This window comes from Phycodurus eques, chromosome 21, assembly GCF_024500275.1.
Source record: "Phycodurus eques isolate BA_2022a chromosome 21, UOR_Pequ_1.1, whole genome shotgun sequence".
Classification (NCBI taxonomy): Eukaryota; Metazoa; Chordata; class Actinopteri; order Syngnathiformes; family Syngnathidae; genus Phycodurus; species Phycodurus eques.
The window spans coordinates 11055197-11073833 of NC_084545.1; the positions used below are offsets into that span (position 1 = coordinate 11055197).

At 40.7% G+C, this 18637-nt stretch overlaps 1 protein-coding gene across 1 annotated transcript; it reads right to left on the reverse strand.

Moving 5' to 3' along the window:
- Positions 1-5371: 5371 nt before the first annotated feature.
- Positions 5372-18409, reverse strand: mtpap (mitochondrial poly(A) polymerase). Its single transcript, XM_061666303.1, has 9 exons — positions 18259-18409; positions 17729-17895; positions 17425-17652; positions 17097-17321; positions 13577-13788; positions 11741-11967; positions 8781-8873; positions 8602-8675; positions 5372-6214 (listed from the first exon to the last, which is right to left on the reverse strand). Exons 1-9 carry the CDS (start codon positions 18407-18409, stop codon positions 5888-5890), a joined length of 1704 nt encoding a protein of 567 aa, XP_061522287.1. The 3' UTR covers positions 5372-5887.
- Positions 18410-18637: the final 228 nt, after the last annotated feature.

Here is an 18637-nt window from a genome sequence, read left to right on the forward strand (position 1 = left end):
CTACTGTCGAGGTACCCCTGAGCAAGGCACTGGACTCCATGCCCCCAACTCAAGAGGTGGAGCACTGTTTAAGCGCCCATTTCACTCTAACCATCTCTCCTTGTATATCTGAACGTGTGTGATCTGGTTGTCTTTGTGGTATGCAACACAAACTATGCAGCGATTTCTTATAGTATTAGGCAACACGGTACAGTTAGGCTTACTGTTTGATAGAACTCTTGTTTCGTATCTCATTATATTTTGCAAGTGGTCATAATGTTGTTCCTGGTCAGTATTAACCATAACCCATTTTCATTAACTTTGTGGGGTAGTCAAGGAAAGCCCCAATAAATGCAAGTATCTAGGAAAGTTTTGTTATTACTGTACAGCACATTATTTTGACATGATTTTCTCTGTGAATGCAGGAATCTAAATAACAAAACACAAAAGGTGGGTATTTGGAAGGTTTGTAACTTGGTGCTGCTCCACATTAGGATTGTGAGTCTGCGCTCCACTAAGTGCCAGTCCATGTGTTAATGTTTCTACTAGCACTATTTATGCTTGTCTTTTAACAAGATTACACAAACATTTGCTGTTTTGTCAAATTATATAGGCTGAGACAGAAGTCATAATTTTTATATGGTTGATAGATTTGTCATAGCAAACAATTGCACTTGTAACAATAAGTTCATTATTCCCCATCTGACAAAGTAATATTGGGAAACAGTATGTTAGCGGTAAAACATTTGCCATGGTCTTGTCTGCAATTCAAATGAGCCTTTTCTACATGTAACATTGGCTAAATTTATAACATTAAGGGGAAAGTACTGGTTTGATCCCTCTGGCTGATACATTATTAAATATGACTTCATTTGTGTATTAATAATGAAATATTAGTCAGAAGCAATGCACCGATTCCAGCAGGACCCAGAGTTAGACAGCCTTTTGGAAACAGTGGAGCATATAAATTCAAACACAATCCGTTCTGGGAAGATGGTCGACCTCCGAATTGTTCAATTTCGAAACTATTTTTTAAAAATTATATTTATGTTATTTCTTTTCTTTATTAATGCGACTGGAGAGAGCCTCATTATGTTGTTTCAATACACCAGAGGGATCTGTGAGCAGGAGTGCCAGGAGGCAGCCATTTTGTATTCACACAATAACAAACAGAAAAATAAATAGTTATTTCTAAGATGTGTTTGAATCTGTGAAAGTGTCAGTAGTATTGCATGTTTTACCGATTGTATAAAAACAAGACTGTACTGGGTTTAATGAGTAGTTAAGATCATTTATGCACTTATATCTGCAGAGTTTGTAGGCAAACACATGTAAATTGTGCAACTCACGATTTTTATGAAGCTGTGTATCTTTAACGTAATGCACTTTTGTGTTTACCGTTATGCAAGAAGTGTTTTTAGTGTGGGCCAACATTATCTGCTCTGTCATTAGGATTGCCTTTACTATGAATGCTTAACATTTTAAATCATCAATAACTTTTGAAAATAGGACTTCAAGTGCAGCTGTTTCAGCATGGGAGACATTTACCCATAAGGCAGCATAAAAAAAATGGAAAATTAGAATTTTATTTTTTACAAATGCCTTTATCATTATGGATTAAATTATATTAAAATGACCCATATACATCCAGCACTCAAACAATATTAGAGGGAACAGTAAATTCCAATGCGTTTCAATTAAGCAGCAAGCATTGCTGCATGGCAATATCTCCTGGCGAGATGTCGGGTTTTCAGACTCGGGTCATGATCAAACTTTCAAGAACATACCACACTTTCAGCCAGAACATATCAATGCAACAGCGTTGTTGATTTGTGCATGGAAGACTTGGGACCTAAGAGTCTGGGTACCCAACAGGCTCCGACAAAGAAAGCTAGTGTAAGGACCTCTCACCGTCTTGCTTGGACAATTAGTGGAACTGCAAGGGGAAATGCTTTAAAGATTATTTCTCCGCGGCTATGTGGAGTCAGTGGAGGAAAAGGGAAGGAGTGGTGGGAAGGGAGGGTGATCAAATGTTTTGATAAAACAAGTTATGAAACTGCCTGTCGATAAGGTCTCCACATCAAACAAACATTGCATTCTCCCTTACTGCCACGAACACTAACAAACTGCTAAAACAGGTAATGGTCAGCCTAAAATGCATGCCAAGGTCTCGGTTTTTATTTATTTTTTTAATCCTATTTTTAAAAACCCAAACCACCTTTTTGCATTCTCTTAGGTTTTGAAAAAGGATTAGGACCACCAGCACAGTAGCAGTTATATTGCAGGCATTTGCTAAAATAATTTAAATTAATTTTTTTCCACATTAATGTACACATAGCACCCCATATTGACAGGGGAAAAAACAGAATTGTTGAAATCTTTGCAGATTTATTAAAAAAGAAAAACTGAAATATCACACAGCCATAAGTATTAAGACCCTTTGCTCAGTATTTAGTTGAAGCACCCCTGCGATTGGCTGGCAACCAGTTCAGGTTGTACCCCGGCCCCTGCCCGATGATAGCTGGGATTGGCTCCAGCACTCCCGCAACCCTTGTGAGGATAAGCGGTTCAGAAAATGGATGGATGGATAGTTGAAGCACCATTTTGAGCTAATACAGCCATGAGTCTTTTTGGGAATGATGCAACACGTTTTTCACACCTGGATTTGGGGATCATCTGCCATTCCTCCTAGCAGATCCCCTCCAGTTCTGTCAGGTTGGATGGTGAACATTGGTGGGCAGCCATTTTTAGGTCTTTCCAGAGATGCTCAATTGGTTTTAAGTCAGGGCTCTGGCTGAGCAATTCAAAAACAGTCACGGAGTTGTTCTGAAGCCACTCCTTCCTTATTTTATCTGTGTGCTTAGGGTCATTGTCTTTTTTGAAGGTGAACCTTCGGCCCAGTCTGAGGTCCTGAGCACTCTGGAGAAGGATTTCGCCCAGGATATCCCTGTACTTGGCCGCATTCATCTTTTCTTCGATTGCAACCAGTCTCCTTGTCCCTGCAGCTGAAAAACACCCCCACAGAACGATGCTGCCACCACAATGCTTCACTGTTTGGACTGTATTGGACAGGTGATGAGCAATGTCTACTTTTCTCCACACATGCCACTTACAATTAAGGGCAACAATTTCAATCTTGATTCTCATCAGACCAGAGAACCCTATTTCTCACCATCTTGGAGTCCTTCAGGTCTTTTTTTAGCAAAATCCATGCGGGCTTTCATGTGTCTTGAACTGAGGAGAGGCTTCCGTCGGGCCACTCTGGCATAAAGCCCTGACTGGTGGAGGGCTGCAGTGATGGTTGACTAAAACCTTTCTCCCATCTCCTGACTGCATCTCTGGAGCTCAGCCAGTGATCTTTGGGTTCTTCTTTACCCGAGTTAAATATGACTGTCACAGCAAATATCACACTGCCATAAGTCTGAATACTTATGGCTGTGTGATATTTCAGTTTTTTTTTTTTTTTTTTAAATCAACAATAAAAAAAAATTCCCCGTCAATATGGGGTGCTGTGTGTACATTAATGAGGAAAGAAACAAACAAATGATTTTAACAAATGGCTGCAATATAACAAAGAGTGAAAAATTTAAGGGGTCTGAAAACTTTCCGTACCCACTCTTTAGTTAAAGTTAGAGTAAAACATGAAAAACAAAAACAAATTGCATTCTCACCATATTTACAAGCAAATATGAATAGGGAGGATGACTCAGAGCGGCTGTCTGGCAAGGGGCCCAAACACTCCTGTCGACAAATAATATCTTGAAGAAAAACTTTTTGTGACTTTGAGGCTTAGTGTGATTGGTTTCCAAAGTGTTCAACCTTTAGGCAGAGGCGGCGGAACCATGGGGGCATTGGGGTATTGTCCTGTTTGTTGGAAGTATCCCCTGAGCACTGTGCCCCCCCACACACTTCACAAATTGTTCTGACACCTCTGCCTTTAGGCGTGCTTGAATTTTGAGGTGGAATACATTGGGGTTGCATGTCAGAGTCAACCACAACTTTAGAAAGCATTTTCTAAAGCAGCAATTGCAGAAGATTCAGAGTTGACATGGAGCCCCCTTCAAATGAACCCCACGTCACCCAGCAGTGTCATTTCATCAGATTCTCCCGAGGTGTTGATTTTCCACATGCAATGCCTCACTAACCGCAACATTTCATAATTGCTCTACTACTCTACCAGTGCTTTGCCCATCAGTCAGAAAGTCACTCATGGAAATATCGTAAACAAACTCTGCAGACATCAAAGAATATTCAGAGAGGAAAGAGATGATAGATAGCAAGGCAGCCTTCTTGTGCAGAAAAGAAAAATGGAGGTATAGCAACAGTGAGTCAAGTTCAAAGCTGGAGGGAGGGTGGCACGAATGGGCTCGCTCCACCCGAGGGACACTGTCTGCCATCTGTGCTGTGGCCCTGTTGTGCTGTATGGCAAAGGCTGCGCGGGTGGTATAGGGGGTTGTTAAAAGTCTATCCCATCACCCTCTGACCTTGCACAGCAATAAGTGGAAAAACAGCTGTTGGCTGCATGCACAACACCGTGCCATGGGCCTCAAACACTCACAGGATGCATCCCTGGACCCTCAGGCGTTTTTTCTTTCCACTATCTCATATTCTAAGGTTATGCAACACAAAATGGACATTAATATACCAGTCTGGAATTTCATTTTCCCCTATCAACTTTCGGTTAGTCACACTTCAAGCATTTCTAATTGTTGTATTGAAAAAAAATATGTATATATATTTCCCCTTTATGCCCCCACGAAAGAGATTCTAGTCTATCCATTGTAGTGACATCACCAGAGCACTGACTGATGCAACCCAAAAATGTGAAGAAAACATTTGCTAGCATCATTATGTCACTGCATTAGGTCATTTGCTGTTACATAATTCTCAATTCAAATATAACATTTTCAGCTACTGCTGCCATGAGTTTTTTCAATCATTATCCCTATTTAAAGAAATCCAAAAGCCATAAAAGCCTGCCAACATTAAAACTATGTGCTTTTTCCATGGCACAAAGGATGCAATAATTAAATGGGATTTTTAGCTTTAGAACCATCTGTAAGATGCACTATATTTAAGTGTTACATTTACAGGTTTCTCACCGATTCTTATTGCAAACAAATGGTACAGTACTTTAATTTACAGCAGCACAACAACTGCAGTACAGTTATTGAAAGAAAAAAAATATATTGAGATAATGTGATGGCAGGGGATGGAACCGTCACTCAGATGAACTGCTTGGAAGAACGCTCTACTCATCACTCTACCACCATGAATGTAATCCAGATGTACCTGAACGTGTTTGGGACTCACGATCAGGAAATGCACACAACGCGTGTTGTACAATACTTTTTATTTTTATTTTTATAAATAAACACAATGTCGTCCGGTTTTATGAACAAATGTGCTAGCCTGCTCCAGTTGAGCTTTGTTGTATTTTACTAGCTATCAGTTCTTAGAACTTAGAAAAGAGGCTTTCATGTTCATGCATGAACCTATATAGTAATTTTGACAAACTACTGTATTCCATTTCATAATTATTCACATTTGTAGTCCATAAAGATTTATTAAAATTAAAACATTTGCATTGTGATCCTTTGACAAAGTTTCAAAGCAAGTGAACACTGATTTTGAAATACATACAGTACATTGTATGAGTTTTTACAGTATAGTAGATGTCCTTTAATAAAGTTGACAGAGCAGTACTTCACAATTTCTTGCCTTGATCATGGTTCCAGACATCTGTATAGACATAGAAGTTTCAGTACCACCATCCAGTGCTCATGTAAAGAACTACATCCTATTAAAAGGTTGTTTTTTTTCTCCCCCATTATTGTGGCTGAGAAGTGTCCTTGGGTCAAAATAATTACAATAAAATGAAGGTCGTTTCCAGGGATGTCAAGAGTCTTTAGCTCTTTGGCTGGTTTTTATTTTTAAGGGATTCTAGCAAGCTCTTGATCCGCTCACTAGCAGGCTCCCTTTTCCTCTTCTTTCGACTTTTGACCCCCGCAACCTGAGTAGGCAGTAGGAGGGTCGCTAGTCCCCAAGGTGTGGGGGTGCGGCCCCCTTTAGGTGCAATGGTGTCACTCTGCTGGAGCAGCCAAGCACTCTCCTGACACAAAGCCACAAATCGTTCTAGTTGTGTGCCATTGACGTTCTTGCTGACATTCAGGGTTGTTTCAAACGGGTTCTGGATGTGCAGTGGGGACGTCTCTGGCTTGTTCTGCTCTTTGCCCTGGAGACAGGGAGGGAGGGAAGGCTGACGGGTTAAAATATGTTGGTGATCAGTGCTGCATGTACCATCATCTGTCTTGTTGGTCATGCTTTCTGCCTCCTTACACCAGTATCTGGGGCACATAGGGGCTGACTGGAACAACTCTCCTCAGGCTGGCAAAAGGGATAAATAAATATGGATATCACCTTGGAGGACACTTTGACTTCCGAAAGGAAATATGACATTTGCACAGCATACATTTGAAACCAATTCAAACGCGGGGTGAGGCTCTCGTTTATAAGTATCGCCCATCAAACTGATCATCAATATGGGGTTAGGGGGACGTCAAGACAGGTGAAGCCATTTGTCAAAGGAGTGGAGCCAACCAGCAAATTGTGGCACAGTAAAGCTGATTTAAAGCTGTTCCTCCAACAGCAAAAGCCTACAGGCTCAGGACATGGCCACCTTCTACCTGCAAAACTTCCTCAGTTGTGTCGAACTTGATAACAGTCTCATATATTGCACTACCGAGTCTATCTTCACCTAGATCATCAATTCATTATAACACCAAGCACAAGTAAAGCCCCTGTGTCTTGTGCAGTATATTGCACAGCCAGCATGAAACACATCTGTGGGAGGGGACATAACAGGCAAACAGATAAATGAGCCAGAGCAGGAGAACATACTAGTGGATGATCAATTTTTATATAATGTCATTTGGAAACAGATTCACAAAGCTTTTGGATTTAATCACAGAAAGCACCATCATTATTCAAAAAAGGTGTTGCATAGATATGATCTACAAAGCCGGCCACACAAGTTTTTTTTTAATGGCTTAAGGTTCAGTGGCAGTTTTTGATGGCGTTTTAAGCGCATTTTCCACTGCACCGAAACTATTCAGATCAGCTAGTCATGCTTTTCCACTTTTAAAAAATGGGTACGGGTGTTTCTAGCATGCTGACCATACAGGTGACATAAACCACTTGCTGAGTTTGTTATTAAAAAAAAAAAGAGTAAACTTTTCAGGATACAATGGCTAGAAATGACAGAAATGAACACATCTCTCATTAGCTTACCTTGTTGTTGTGCCTGTAGTGTTATGCGCCACAATTGCAACGCTGATGAATTCTTGCTGTTTTCAATCTCCACTTTAATGTCATTTTAAAAAGCCACATGCAGTGAACAAGATACCCTGATTCTCCTCCATTATTGTTGTTGTTTAGCCGTTCAAATAATAGTTTCCAAAACACGTCGCATTAGTGAACTGTGTCCCGAGAATACAGAATCATTATGATTTTGTACTGCCCAGGAGAATTCTTACCTGGTATTTGTATTATTTTTGTTGTTGTTGCGTATGAATTAACATTGGTGACAACACTGGCTTGTTTACCATTTGCATTTTACGATACTCCAAAAAGGCAGCAGTTGACATAGTGTAACCTCGTTGACAGACGGGGCGATACATCAATGCCAGTAAAAACACAACCTCCTTGGTAGAGGTAAATAATGCTTTGCTGCCTGATGGAGTTCCTAAATTTGATCTCAGCTCAAGGGCATCAGATCTCACAGGACCAGCATCAATCAGACAAGACAAGGGCAGCTGTCATCTGCGTGGGCTGACAGCCTCCATGCAAGCGGGCTGCCTTTACTATCAACAGATCTGCTTGATAGAGCTCAGCACCGGGGATGGAACAAAGGGATGCCGAGTGAAGATTTCTGGGTTGAGGTAGATGCTAAACTGTTGCAAAAACAACCTATCTGATACTACTCTTAATGAACTTATATTTTATATAACTTATAAATGTGGGTAGCGATCTTCATCCTGTTATTTTTGCATGACAGATACTCCGAATTATCTGATTATATTATATGATTATTTATTTTGGCATTTAGTGGCCCGAGTGTTTACATACTCAGCAGAGAGCACCAAGCCTCTACTTGGGCTAAGAAGCTTATCATAATTGTTTACACATAAATAATGACACTGGCAGCACTGTGACATCCTCCTGTATTGAATTTTCAAGTTCTCAGTGTGCTTGCGCGGCTATTCTCCGGGTACTCTGGCTTCTTCCAATATTCCAAAATAATGCATCTTACGTTAAATGAAGACAAAATTCTCTAGAGATGTGAATGCAAGCGAGGAGTCTACAATTGTGCCCTCCAATTGGCAAGAAACCAGCCCAGGGTGTACTCTGCCTCTCGCCCCTAAAGTCAGTTGGCATAGGCAAGAGCTCACCTGTGACCCTAATGAGGACAAGCGGGACAGAAAATGAATATATGAATAGAAATAATGATGCTCAATTAAAGGGATACATGTACATTGAACAGTGTCACAAAGACTAGTTTTAAGCTGCAAATAGGTTACTAGTTTTCTTTTGTCAAGACATGGTTACAGCAGTCATGCATACCTTTCTGATATTTATGGACTTCTTACTGAATGCAAAGGTGGCGTAGAACTCAAAGAATTCACAAAGCAGTTTCTCTGAGACAAAGAAAAGAAAAGTCACATTAGCATCGGGATGCATAAGGGAAAACATCTGTACTCAACAGCATCCCTGCAATCTGGTCTTTGTGCTCACGCTCTCACCGAGTGTTTCTGTGTTGCTCCGGAACTGGATCCTGTCGAAGTCGCTGACAAATGTACAGTCATTCCCCTCGATCACGCTCTTGTCCGCGGGACCTTGTGAGATGAAAGCAGGGACACAAGGTAAATGGCGGCTTTAAACATCTATGACAGTTATAAATAAGGCATAGACAAATGGCGTTGATGTTCACGAGGAAAAGGAGTGCCACAAAGCAAAGTGGTGAAAAAAAATATGAGAGGACATGGATCACATCCTTTCTGGACTGCCCGGTGATGGCCTTGTTAGCAGTCACCTTCATCATGATGAGGCTGATGCCGCGTCTCTTTGTGTTCATGCAAGTGTATCCAAAAGAGGCTGGGTCATTGACCTTACCAGAGTGATGGGCCTTTTATTGTCCTGTAAGCACTCTGTGTGATAGCGCCTCTGCTAAACGGGGTAAAGGCAGTGAAGAAGGCGGGTGGTGGTGGTTGTGACAGTGGGGGATAGTGGTCAGGTTTGGTCTGATTGCTTTTGGAGGGCAATTATCAAGCAGCCAAGGTGACAGGGAGAGAAATAATAAGAAGGATCAGTTCACTTGCTGCAGTCTGCCGTGGTGGCACTTAGCCATATAGCTAAAGACATGCATGGAAATATCAAGATGCGGTCAACAATAAAGTTTTGATTTGCTTTGTTTTCGCTGTGGGGACGTAGATGAAGGAAATGAACCTTTATGCTTACATGTATTGTATGATGCTTGGTACTATATTACGGTTACATTTTTAACTCATGGGGAAAAAAATGATATTAAGTTGCATTTTTTATTTTAACATACAGTAATGCTCGGTAGTACTGTACACTATGTACATTTTATTCCTTGTAATATGTGTTTTAAGGTTGTTGTTGTTGTTTTTTTTACAGTTTAAGCATTTATTTTACCACAAAAAAATACAGCATACACTCAAAATCCCGCGATATGTTGAATTATGATTATTATATGAACATCCGCAATGCACTGAATCTCCAATAGATGAACCCCAATATAGTGAGAGAACACTGTATTTTACCTTTATTGTAAAGTGGAGAGACAAACTCTTTTCAGACTGTCCACCAATTTTAAAGTTTGCCTAACTTAACCCTTTAAATTTATTACAGTGCATTACATATTGTGCAAAATAGAAAAACAGCTAATTGCCTGTCTTGATGGTGTATACTCTAGAGCACGCTCAAGTTAGTGCTCATTTACTAAAAGGAGGAATTGTGCATTCACAAGTTGTGTTTGTTTTAACAAAAGAACTTATGTAACGTGTGTGAAATAAGACAGATTTATTATTCAGTTATTAGCAATAGCAAGTGAGGGTACCTGAAGATATAATCATTTTTTAAAAATGCAAAGAGCAAGAGGAGATACATTGGGTGAATGCCCTCTTCATCTCAGTGTGAATAACTGCTGAGCTGATGCATCTGGAATTGACAGTCCAGACAAGTTCTTTGTTGTCTACGCATTTATTATTCTGAACATGATGTCTGGTAGCGGCACGGTGGACGACTGGTTACAGCGTCAGCCTCACAGTTCTGAGGACCCGGGTTCAATCCCCGGCCCCGACTGTGTGGAGTTTGCATGTTCTCCCCGTGCCTGCGTGGGTTTTCTCCGGGCACTCCGGTTTCCTCCCACATCCCAAAAACATGCATTAATTGGAGACTCTAAATTGCCCGTAGGTGTGACTGTGAGTGCGAATGGTTGTCTGTTTGTATGTGTCCCTGCGATTGGCTGGCAACCAGTTCAGGGTGTACCCCGCCTTCTGTCCGATGACAGCTGGGATAGGCTCCAGCACGCCCGCGACCCTAGAGAGGATAAGCGGCTCAGAAAATGGATGGATGGATGGATGATGTCTGGTAAAAATGTGTTTCAGCCTTTGAGTCTTTTTCAACACAAGGCATTTTAGAAATTTTAAAGCAAAGTCATGCTTGGAAATTCACTTTTTCTTTTTATCGGTCATTAGGTCGGAAACGCAGAAAAAGTCATTGCATCAATGTTAAAAGCCATTGTGATCTAGACATTGGGGGGTGGTTAGGGTTAGGGGGGGGGCGTTTAAGTAGATAATTTGGTTTGACCTTGGAGTACCGGATGACTAAACCTGTTTGTCTTAAGGACATACAGTTCTCCAATTATTAATTTAGTCAAAACTGAGTCAAACTGAAAAAACTAAGTCAAACTGAAAAATGATCGTTAAATCACATGGGGACAATATTTGTTCTAGGAAAGTGATGCTGAGACAAGCAGTTAAAAGGTATCACCTTCTGGAAAATGGCTTGGCTAAAATTTTTGACCATAGTATTTTGCCAGTTTTAGATAAATGTCAATGTTAATCAACAATTAAAGATGTCAGACCTCTCCCAAGGATCAAGCATTTGTCAAAACCATAGCGGAGGCAGACCTTTTTATATTCTGTCGCCTTGGAATGAGAAAAAAATATTTTCTGGACGTAACTTCTCACTTGAGTTATTAAGGTTATATACCACCCAAATTATCCTTTTAATATAAATTGCTGCCATATGCCTAATCTAGAACAGATCTACATTAAACTGTTTTAACATTAAAGCTCTGACCGCATACAAACATTGCAAATTTTCATTCAGTTTGCATTGTATTTCATTCATTTTCGACCACTTATCCTATTCAGGTCAGAGATAGATAGGATGGAGTCTTGTGGAGTTTAGGAACGAGACATGTTACACCCTGGACTGATAGCCTGTTAATCACAACACATATTTTGTAACAAAAAATTATTTATATTTTTTAATTATTTTTTTTATTATTATTTGTCATGATCAACGTGTCGATACTCAAATGGAAGAATGCCCCAAGACAAATCTCAGTTGGCCAGGCAAACCCAAATTACTGAAAAAAGAACCTCCTTGGCAGAGGTAATAATAATAATGCAGACTAACGCTAATTTAAATTAAAGTTGTTGCTGTGTTGTACCTGCGAGGTCACGTAGGTGGTCCAGGGTGGGGATGATAGATGGGCTTCTCCCCTGCAGGAAGAACAGCACCATGACGGTGACAGAGAAGTTGGTGATCCAGGCCCCAGGGATGCTGCTGGTTACTCCGTGTGCTCGGGCCCAACAGCGCACGGTGAACACCAGGTGACGCACCCGAGGGTCCAGTTGGCCATAAAGGTAAAGAAGCTCTGAACTCTTCATCGCCACCCTGTGGACAACAGGGTAACTGAGCGCTAGTATTACTGTTGTTTGATGATTTGACCCAAACACTCAATGCAAACTCGCCAATGTCTGTAAGGTTAACACATCCTGCAATAATGGCCATTAAATAAACAGTAAAATGTGTTACGTATGTACAGCCAACATTACATCCAGGATTGGTCACCAGTTTATTGCAGGGCACATATAAACCACCACGATAGAAAATGTTGTCTTCAATCAATCTAACATGCATGTTCTTTGAAATGCGCGAGGAAGCCACAGTACCACCCCCAAAATCCTATGCAAGCACGGGGAGAAAATGCAAACTCCGCACAGGAGGGCCCGAGGTGAGATTCAACCTCTTGACTGTGAGGCAGATGTGCTAACAACTACCCTACCGCCGTGCTGCCTGTACAACCAACATTATGTATGTTAAAATATTCAGTTAATCCAAGAATTATTCATACCCTGGCCACATTTTGACTTCAAGTGAATCTATATTCATACCCTTCCTCAAAAATACAGGCATACCAAATGTTCTCCTATAGTTGATCCAAGAGGTTATTAGCATCCTTTAGAATAACGCATCCTTCAGAATAACGCATAATAATGTATCCAGTACATTTAGTAAAAATGAAATATGTCTATCCAAAACAATGTCTAACAGTCTTCCTGTGTTTTACAGCCAAAATATACCAATTCAACAAATAAAAAAATTATAAAAATAAAAATTTTGCATTGCATTAAGCATTTAGCTAGAGTATGAACCTTTTCTTAGGATTACCTGTACCATAAAGTGTCCATAATAAATTATCATGCCTCTCCCAAATTTTACCCAACTATACAGTAATAGTATCCATCCATTTTCTGTACCGCTTATCCTTACTATAATAAATGTAGAAAGTTTTAAAAAGAGTGTAGTGTAAAAATGTAAATGTTACCAAATTGTATAAAATACAAAAGAAAGAAAAAAACACAAATAGCAAGTTGCCCTAAAAATACAATATCAAATATAATAAAGTGTGCATTTTGTTTTTTAAATGTAGAGTCCCTGGCTTGGTGCCTTTACTCAAAGGTCACTGAAACTGGCATCCTAAATCACTACTAGAGAGCAGTATTTCCTTTGTCACTGTAACTTAATGTGCTGTAGTTGTCTACCATTTTTTTCTTCCTGTTGAGACACACACTTGCACACCACAGCAAAGACAGGAAATTGTAATAGTCAAAAGATCTCTGAGCAAGAGTCAAGGAAAGTCCCCCTCGCCCCTCGAAACCACCCACAACAGGCACCCTGCAACTATTTCCTTAGAAACTACACAGTGGTTTTCTCTGTATTAGCTTATGTGATGTTGTTTATGTGGGCATGTTCAATGTGTCACGTTAAGAGTGGGATGTCAACAATCTTACAATTAAACGGAAAGATAAACACAAGCGCAGTTTCAGTTACGCAAATACTGGACTGAACCCCCACTACCTCTAACTTGTTTTTGATTGGGGTTTTTACAACATCCAATCATGGTTAGATGATCACAAGCAGGGACGCACGTTGAGATTTCGAGACCTGATACTATGATTGTGAAGGCTTCGTCTAGAAATGTACGGAAGAGGGTCAATACCTATTGTTGGCGGTGAGGTCACACTGAAAACCAGATGGCTGATGGGAAAAACGGACCAGGGGGCATCGGGCATTCAGGATCTTCTGCACACCAACACAGCCGGGTCCAAACTGGTCTACACATTCGCCAATGACAGACAGGATGCTCTGCGTGGCAGCGCGCTCTGAAGTGGCCTGCTTCATCTGGTACTCCAAGGTCAAACCAGATTTTGGCTACACAATGAAAGAGACATCTGATCAGTTTCGAAGAATAATACATGGGCGTTTGCTAATATCAGTGAGGTCGTCAGCATGGATTTGAACCTGTATTGACCGCATTCATTTAAATTAAAATCGAAATGCAGCCCTATGGGAGACAAAAGCCAGTGCAAACTGTAGGCCGGTCCCAAGCCCGGATAAATGCAGAGGGTTGGGTCAGGAAGGGCATCCCGCTTGGCCCAGGTTAACAACCGTGGCCTAATGGTTAAGATGATCGCCTGCCACCGTGAGGGACCTAGGTTCAAGACCCCGACTGGACCATCCGCCAACATCCCCCGGACTCATGGCTGTGGTGTCCTTGAGCAAGACACTGATACCCTGAAATGCTGCCGGGGCGCTTCAGTTGCCCCCTGCTCCAGTGTGTTCCACTAACGTGTATGTGTTCACTGTGATGGGTAAAACGCAGAGAACAAATTTCGTGTGCATGCATGCATGTTCATGACAATAAAAGGTGATTCTCCTAAAAATTCTTCTTCTTCTAACATCCGCCACCCTGAAATTCAGCTACTGTGGGTCGAAGAAGAAGTAGAGGTGGAAAGCGGGTTCTTCGACAGAAAGAGTAGAGGAAAGCACAGAGCCTACAACTGAATGTGGGGACTTTGAATGTTTGAATGGACTATGACAGGAAAATCTCAGGAGTTCGTTGACATGATGATTAGGAGAAAGGTTGATATATTGTGTGTCCAGGAGACCAGGTGGAAAGGCTGTAAGGCTAGAAGTTTAGGGGCAGGGTTTAAATTATTAGAGAACTGAGGAGAGGAATACATTGAGATGTGACTTTGGGCAAAGGTAGAGGTGGCAAAGGCCAAACAAGAGGCATATGATGACATGTATGGCAGGTTGGACACTAAAGAAGGAGAAATTGCTCTATACAGGTTGGCCAGACAGACAGCTAGAGATGGGAAGGATGTGCAGCAGGTTAGGGTGATTAAGGATAGAGATGGAAATATGTTGACTGGTGCCAGTGGTGTGCTAGATAGATGGAAAGAATACTTCGAGGAGTTGATGAATGAAGAAATGAGAGAAATGAGAGTAAAAGAGGCAAGTGTGGTGGACCAGGAAGTGGCAATGATTAGTAAGGGGGAAGTTAGAAAGGCATTAAAGAGGATGAAAAATGGAAAGGCAGTTGGTCCTGATGACATTCCTGTGGAGGTATGGAAGCATCTGGCTGTGGAGTTTTTGACCAGCTTGTTCAGTAAATTCTAGCAGGCGAGAAGATGCCTGAGGAATGGTGTAAAATTGTGCTGGTGCCCATTTTTAAGAACAAGGGTGATGTGCAGAGCTGTGGGAGCTATAAAGAAATAAAGTTGTTGAGCCACACAATGAAGTTATGGGAAATAGTAGTGGAGGCTAGACTCAGGACAGAAGTGAGTATTTGTGAGCAACAGTATGGTTTCATGCCTAGAAAAGAGTACCACAGATGCATTATTTGCCTTGAAGATGTTGATGGAAAAGTACAGAGAAGGTCAGAAGGCGCTACATTGTGTCTTTGTTTTTTTTAATCATAACTTGGCACCGGCTTGTTGTGTACAAGCAAAAAAATAAATAAATTAGTTGCAACATTTAGTCTTTTGTAATGTATTATACAGTATATCTACAGACCCCCTGTTCAAATGCCAGGGTTTTGTGATTTAAATTCACTCAAATTCGACTAAGATAAATCCTTTCAAAAGATTACCACCATTGTGACCTATAAACTGTGCAACTCAATATAAAAAAAAAGAAATATTTTAGAGGAATGTAAAAAAGAAAAAAAAGAAAAAAATCATTTGGTTGCACACACCTCAGTTAGGAGGTTAATCACAGGGTCTTTAAATGGTATGTGCACAGATGTGCAACCACATTACTCCAGTTTTTTATTGTTACTTCCCTGAATCCCGCTGTGGACAAAAATATAAACATTTCAACTACTTGTTAGCGAGATGCTAGTTTTCTTGTTGGCTACTGTCATGATGCCCTTGAGCTCAGCACCATCCCTACCACCTCAGCTCAAGTGTTGCAGCCTTCTTTGCACACCTCTTTCACTCGGAATCTCCCCTTGCATGCCTGGCATGTCTGGGTGATCTGATTCTGTGAGGTGTGGAACATAAAGTATACATCGAAGTACAAGCTGAACTTCCCCTTGAGGTACTACAATGAGTATAATATATTTTAAAAAGTCAAATTTGTATTTTTTTTTAAAAGCAACAGAGATGTTGCAGCCAAAAACTGAAGGGGTCAATTAATAGTCTCAGCCTTAAAAGTGGGCTAGTAGAGTCACCTAAAAGTCTGTTTTAAAAAGTAATGTAGGTAAATTGTAGGTTGCTTTCAGTTTGTTTAACTGAATGAGGGAGCAGCATGCCTCATGCCCAATTCAACGGAGATTGTTGCCAACTCATGAACCATGGAAGAGTGGATTACATTAATGGACTGCTCACTCTCACTGAATGGCAGCAAAAATTCTTCTCATGTTTCAGCTTCAAGCTGTTGTGAAACAGATATAGCAACGAGTTAATGCTTTTTTGTTTACATTTCTTTGAACAGAATGGCATTTGATTAAATTTCCTTGATCAACTATGGGGGAAATTAATCAATTAATTGTTTTTAAACATTTTTAAAATGGTATGGGAGACTCTCTCTGAATGTTCTGAACGATTGTTTCTATGCCAGTGTTTTTAGTAGAATAATGCTGCCCGAAGGAGTTGCCATAGGTGCCCAGGTCTGCATTGATGTAGCTCAACTTCCCATAGCAGACATCATTTTTAGAAAACACTATCAACAGACTGTTGGTTACATTTCAAGATTAAGTTGCCTCAAGACGTGATACAATCAATCAATTTGGTCTTTCATCGTCTTTTGGATTAAATCTAGCCAAGAAAGAACTGCTTATGGAACATGTTAGTACAGTACTTAATCAGAGCGGGTTACCGTGGAAGACTGTATCATCCATCCGTCTATTTTCTATTGTCCTCAGTAGAGTCGAGGGTGAGAGCCATGGTAGACCATGGACTGGTCGCCACCCAATCACTTTAGACTACATCAATTTCAGATTAAAGCAAGATGACTGACAAACTAATCACATTTGTGTCTTGTATTGTGTGCATTTGCATTCCATTCCCTCATAAAATAACTCAGTAAATAAAAAGTCCACTATTTTAAGAAGTGATAAATTACTACTCTATCTGCAAAAACAAAATGTACATGATATCCTTAAACCAACACAGTTTAGGTAATATCAGCTATTATTATGAGTGCATCGTGATCAGTGCACTATTTGTCATTACCGTTTTTAAATTCCTTCCACTGACGTCATCTAGGTCCAGAAACATGTCCAAATCGCAACCCAGCTTTCCAAAGCCATTCACTGTTGATCCAAACGGTTTAATGGCGCATTCTGGGAAGTAAGCAGCGGCGATGTCTTTGAGCAGAGAGCAGACAAGGAAACGCAGTCGGCTGTTCTCCTCAGTTAGCTGGTAGGCTTCGGTCAAGGAGATTATTTGTTGGTCTATCTGAGGGGAAAGGCAGATGTGTACCATAGTAAACACATTTTGTTTTTATTCAGGTTTCAGAAATGTATTACAAACAGAATCACACAAATGGACATTTACTTACACTCTCCTCTTGAGAAAGTCTCTGAATAAGCTCATTAATGGGAATGGTGGTTTGTGGGTGGCTCTGTTTACTGGACTGCTGGTTGGTCACTTCTGTCAGACCTCTCAGTGTAAGTAATCTTGATTTATAAGGAACCATAGATTCATGGTTGTTACTGGGGACAGTGGCCTCCTCGAGTAACGAGGAAACACTGTCTTGCGAAGCAAACTCCACCACTGCATACGTGCCCTAGAAAAGAATAAAAACACACTCAAACTTGTACCTCAGTTAGCAAGCATATGTAGCGTTAAGGATTTTTACTTACATAGCTTTCATAAATAAAGTACTTTTTAATTTCACCATGTAATGATAACAATTTGGGGATGTTTCTCTCATTGGTTTTGGGGTGGCAGTTGATGAGAACGGATCTTTCCGCCTCTTCTTGTCTATGGGCCTGGACAGCGTAAAAAGACAGACGTCCATCCTTTTCACCTGCCGAGAAGAAGAACAATAATTCATTGACTGCTTTGTGCCAAAATACATTCCCACGTTTGCTGTTAGGATGAATCTCTCCACTCTCCTTGTTGTTGCTCACATTTCGAGTATGTATGCCACTAGATACCAGTGTACATGGTTACAAACATAAAGATACATGTTCGACGACTTGAAGTAGATACCTTATAACGTAAAGACAGGATTAATTAACACAAAATATATATAATCCTTCAGGTACGACTCATCTATGACAGTACCACACTCTCACCATATAACATGAGCGCTGTGCTAAAAGCATATCAAACCCAGCATTTAGACCAAGCTCACTTATCAGCTTGATGGAACGTTAACTTTACTGACTGTTTTCGTCCTTTCTTGGTACGTCGGCACGGACTGGAACAGCAGTAGTTCCAACTCTTCTGTGACAAAAGTTGTGCACCTTTTGGAGACATTTTGCGAGGTTGCTTCGTCCACTCATATGTAACCTGTGCGCCGCAATGGAGGACGCCATTATTGCTGAAGTAGGGCGCATGCGCATGCGCTGCTTCCGCCTTACTACGGCAAGCGAGAGATGCCGAAATGCACCTTCCTACTCCTCCTTACAATTTTGTAATTACATCAACTATTTTACTGACATTGACTGGTTAAAATAACTTTTTTCTTCGGTACACGAAACGTGATGTGTTTTTCATTACCGGGTGATTTTTTAAGTACTTGCATTTGTTTTTATTTTTAAGTA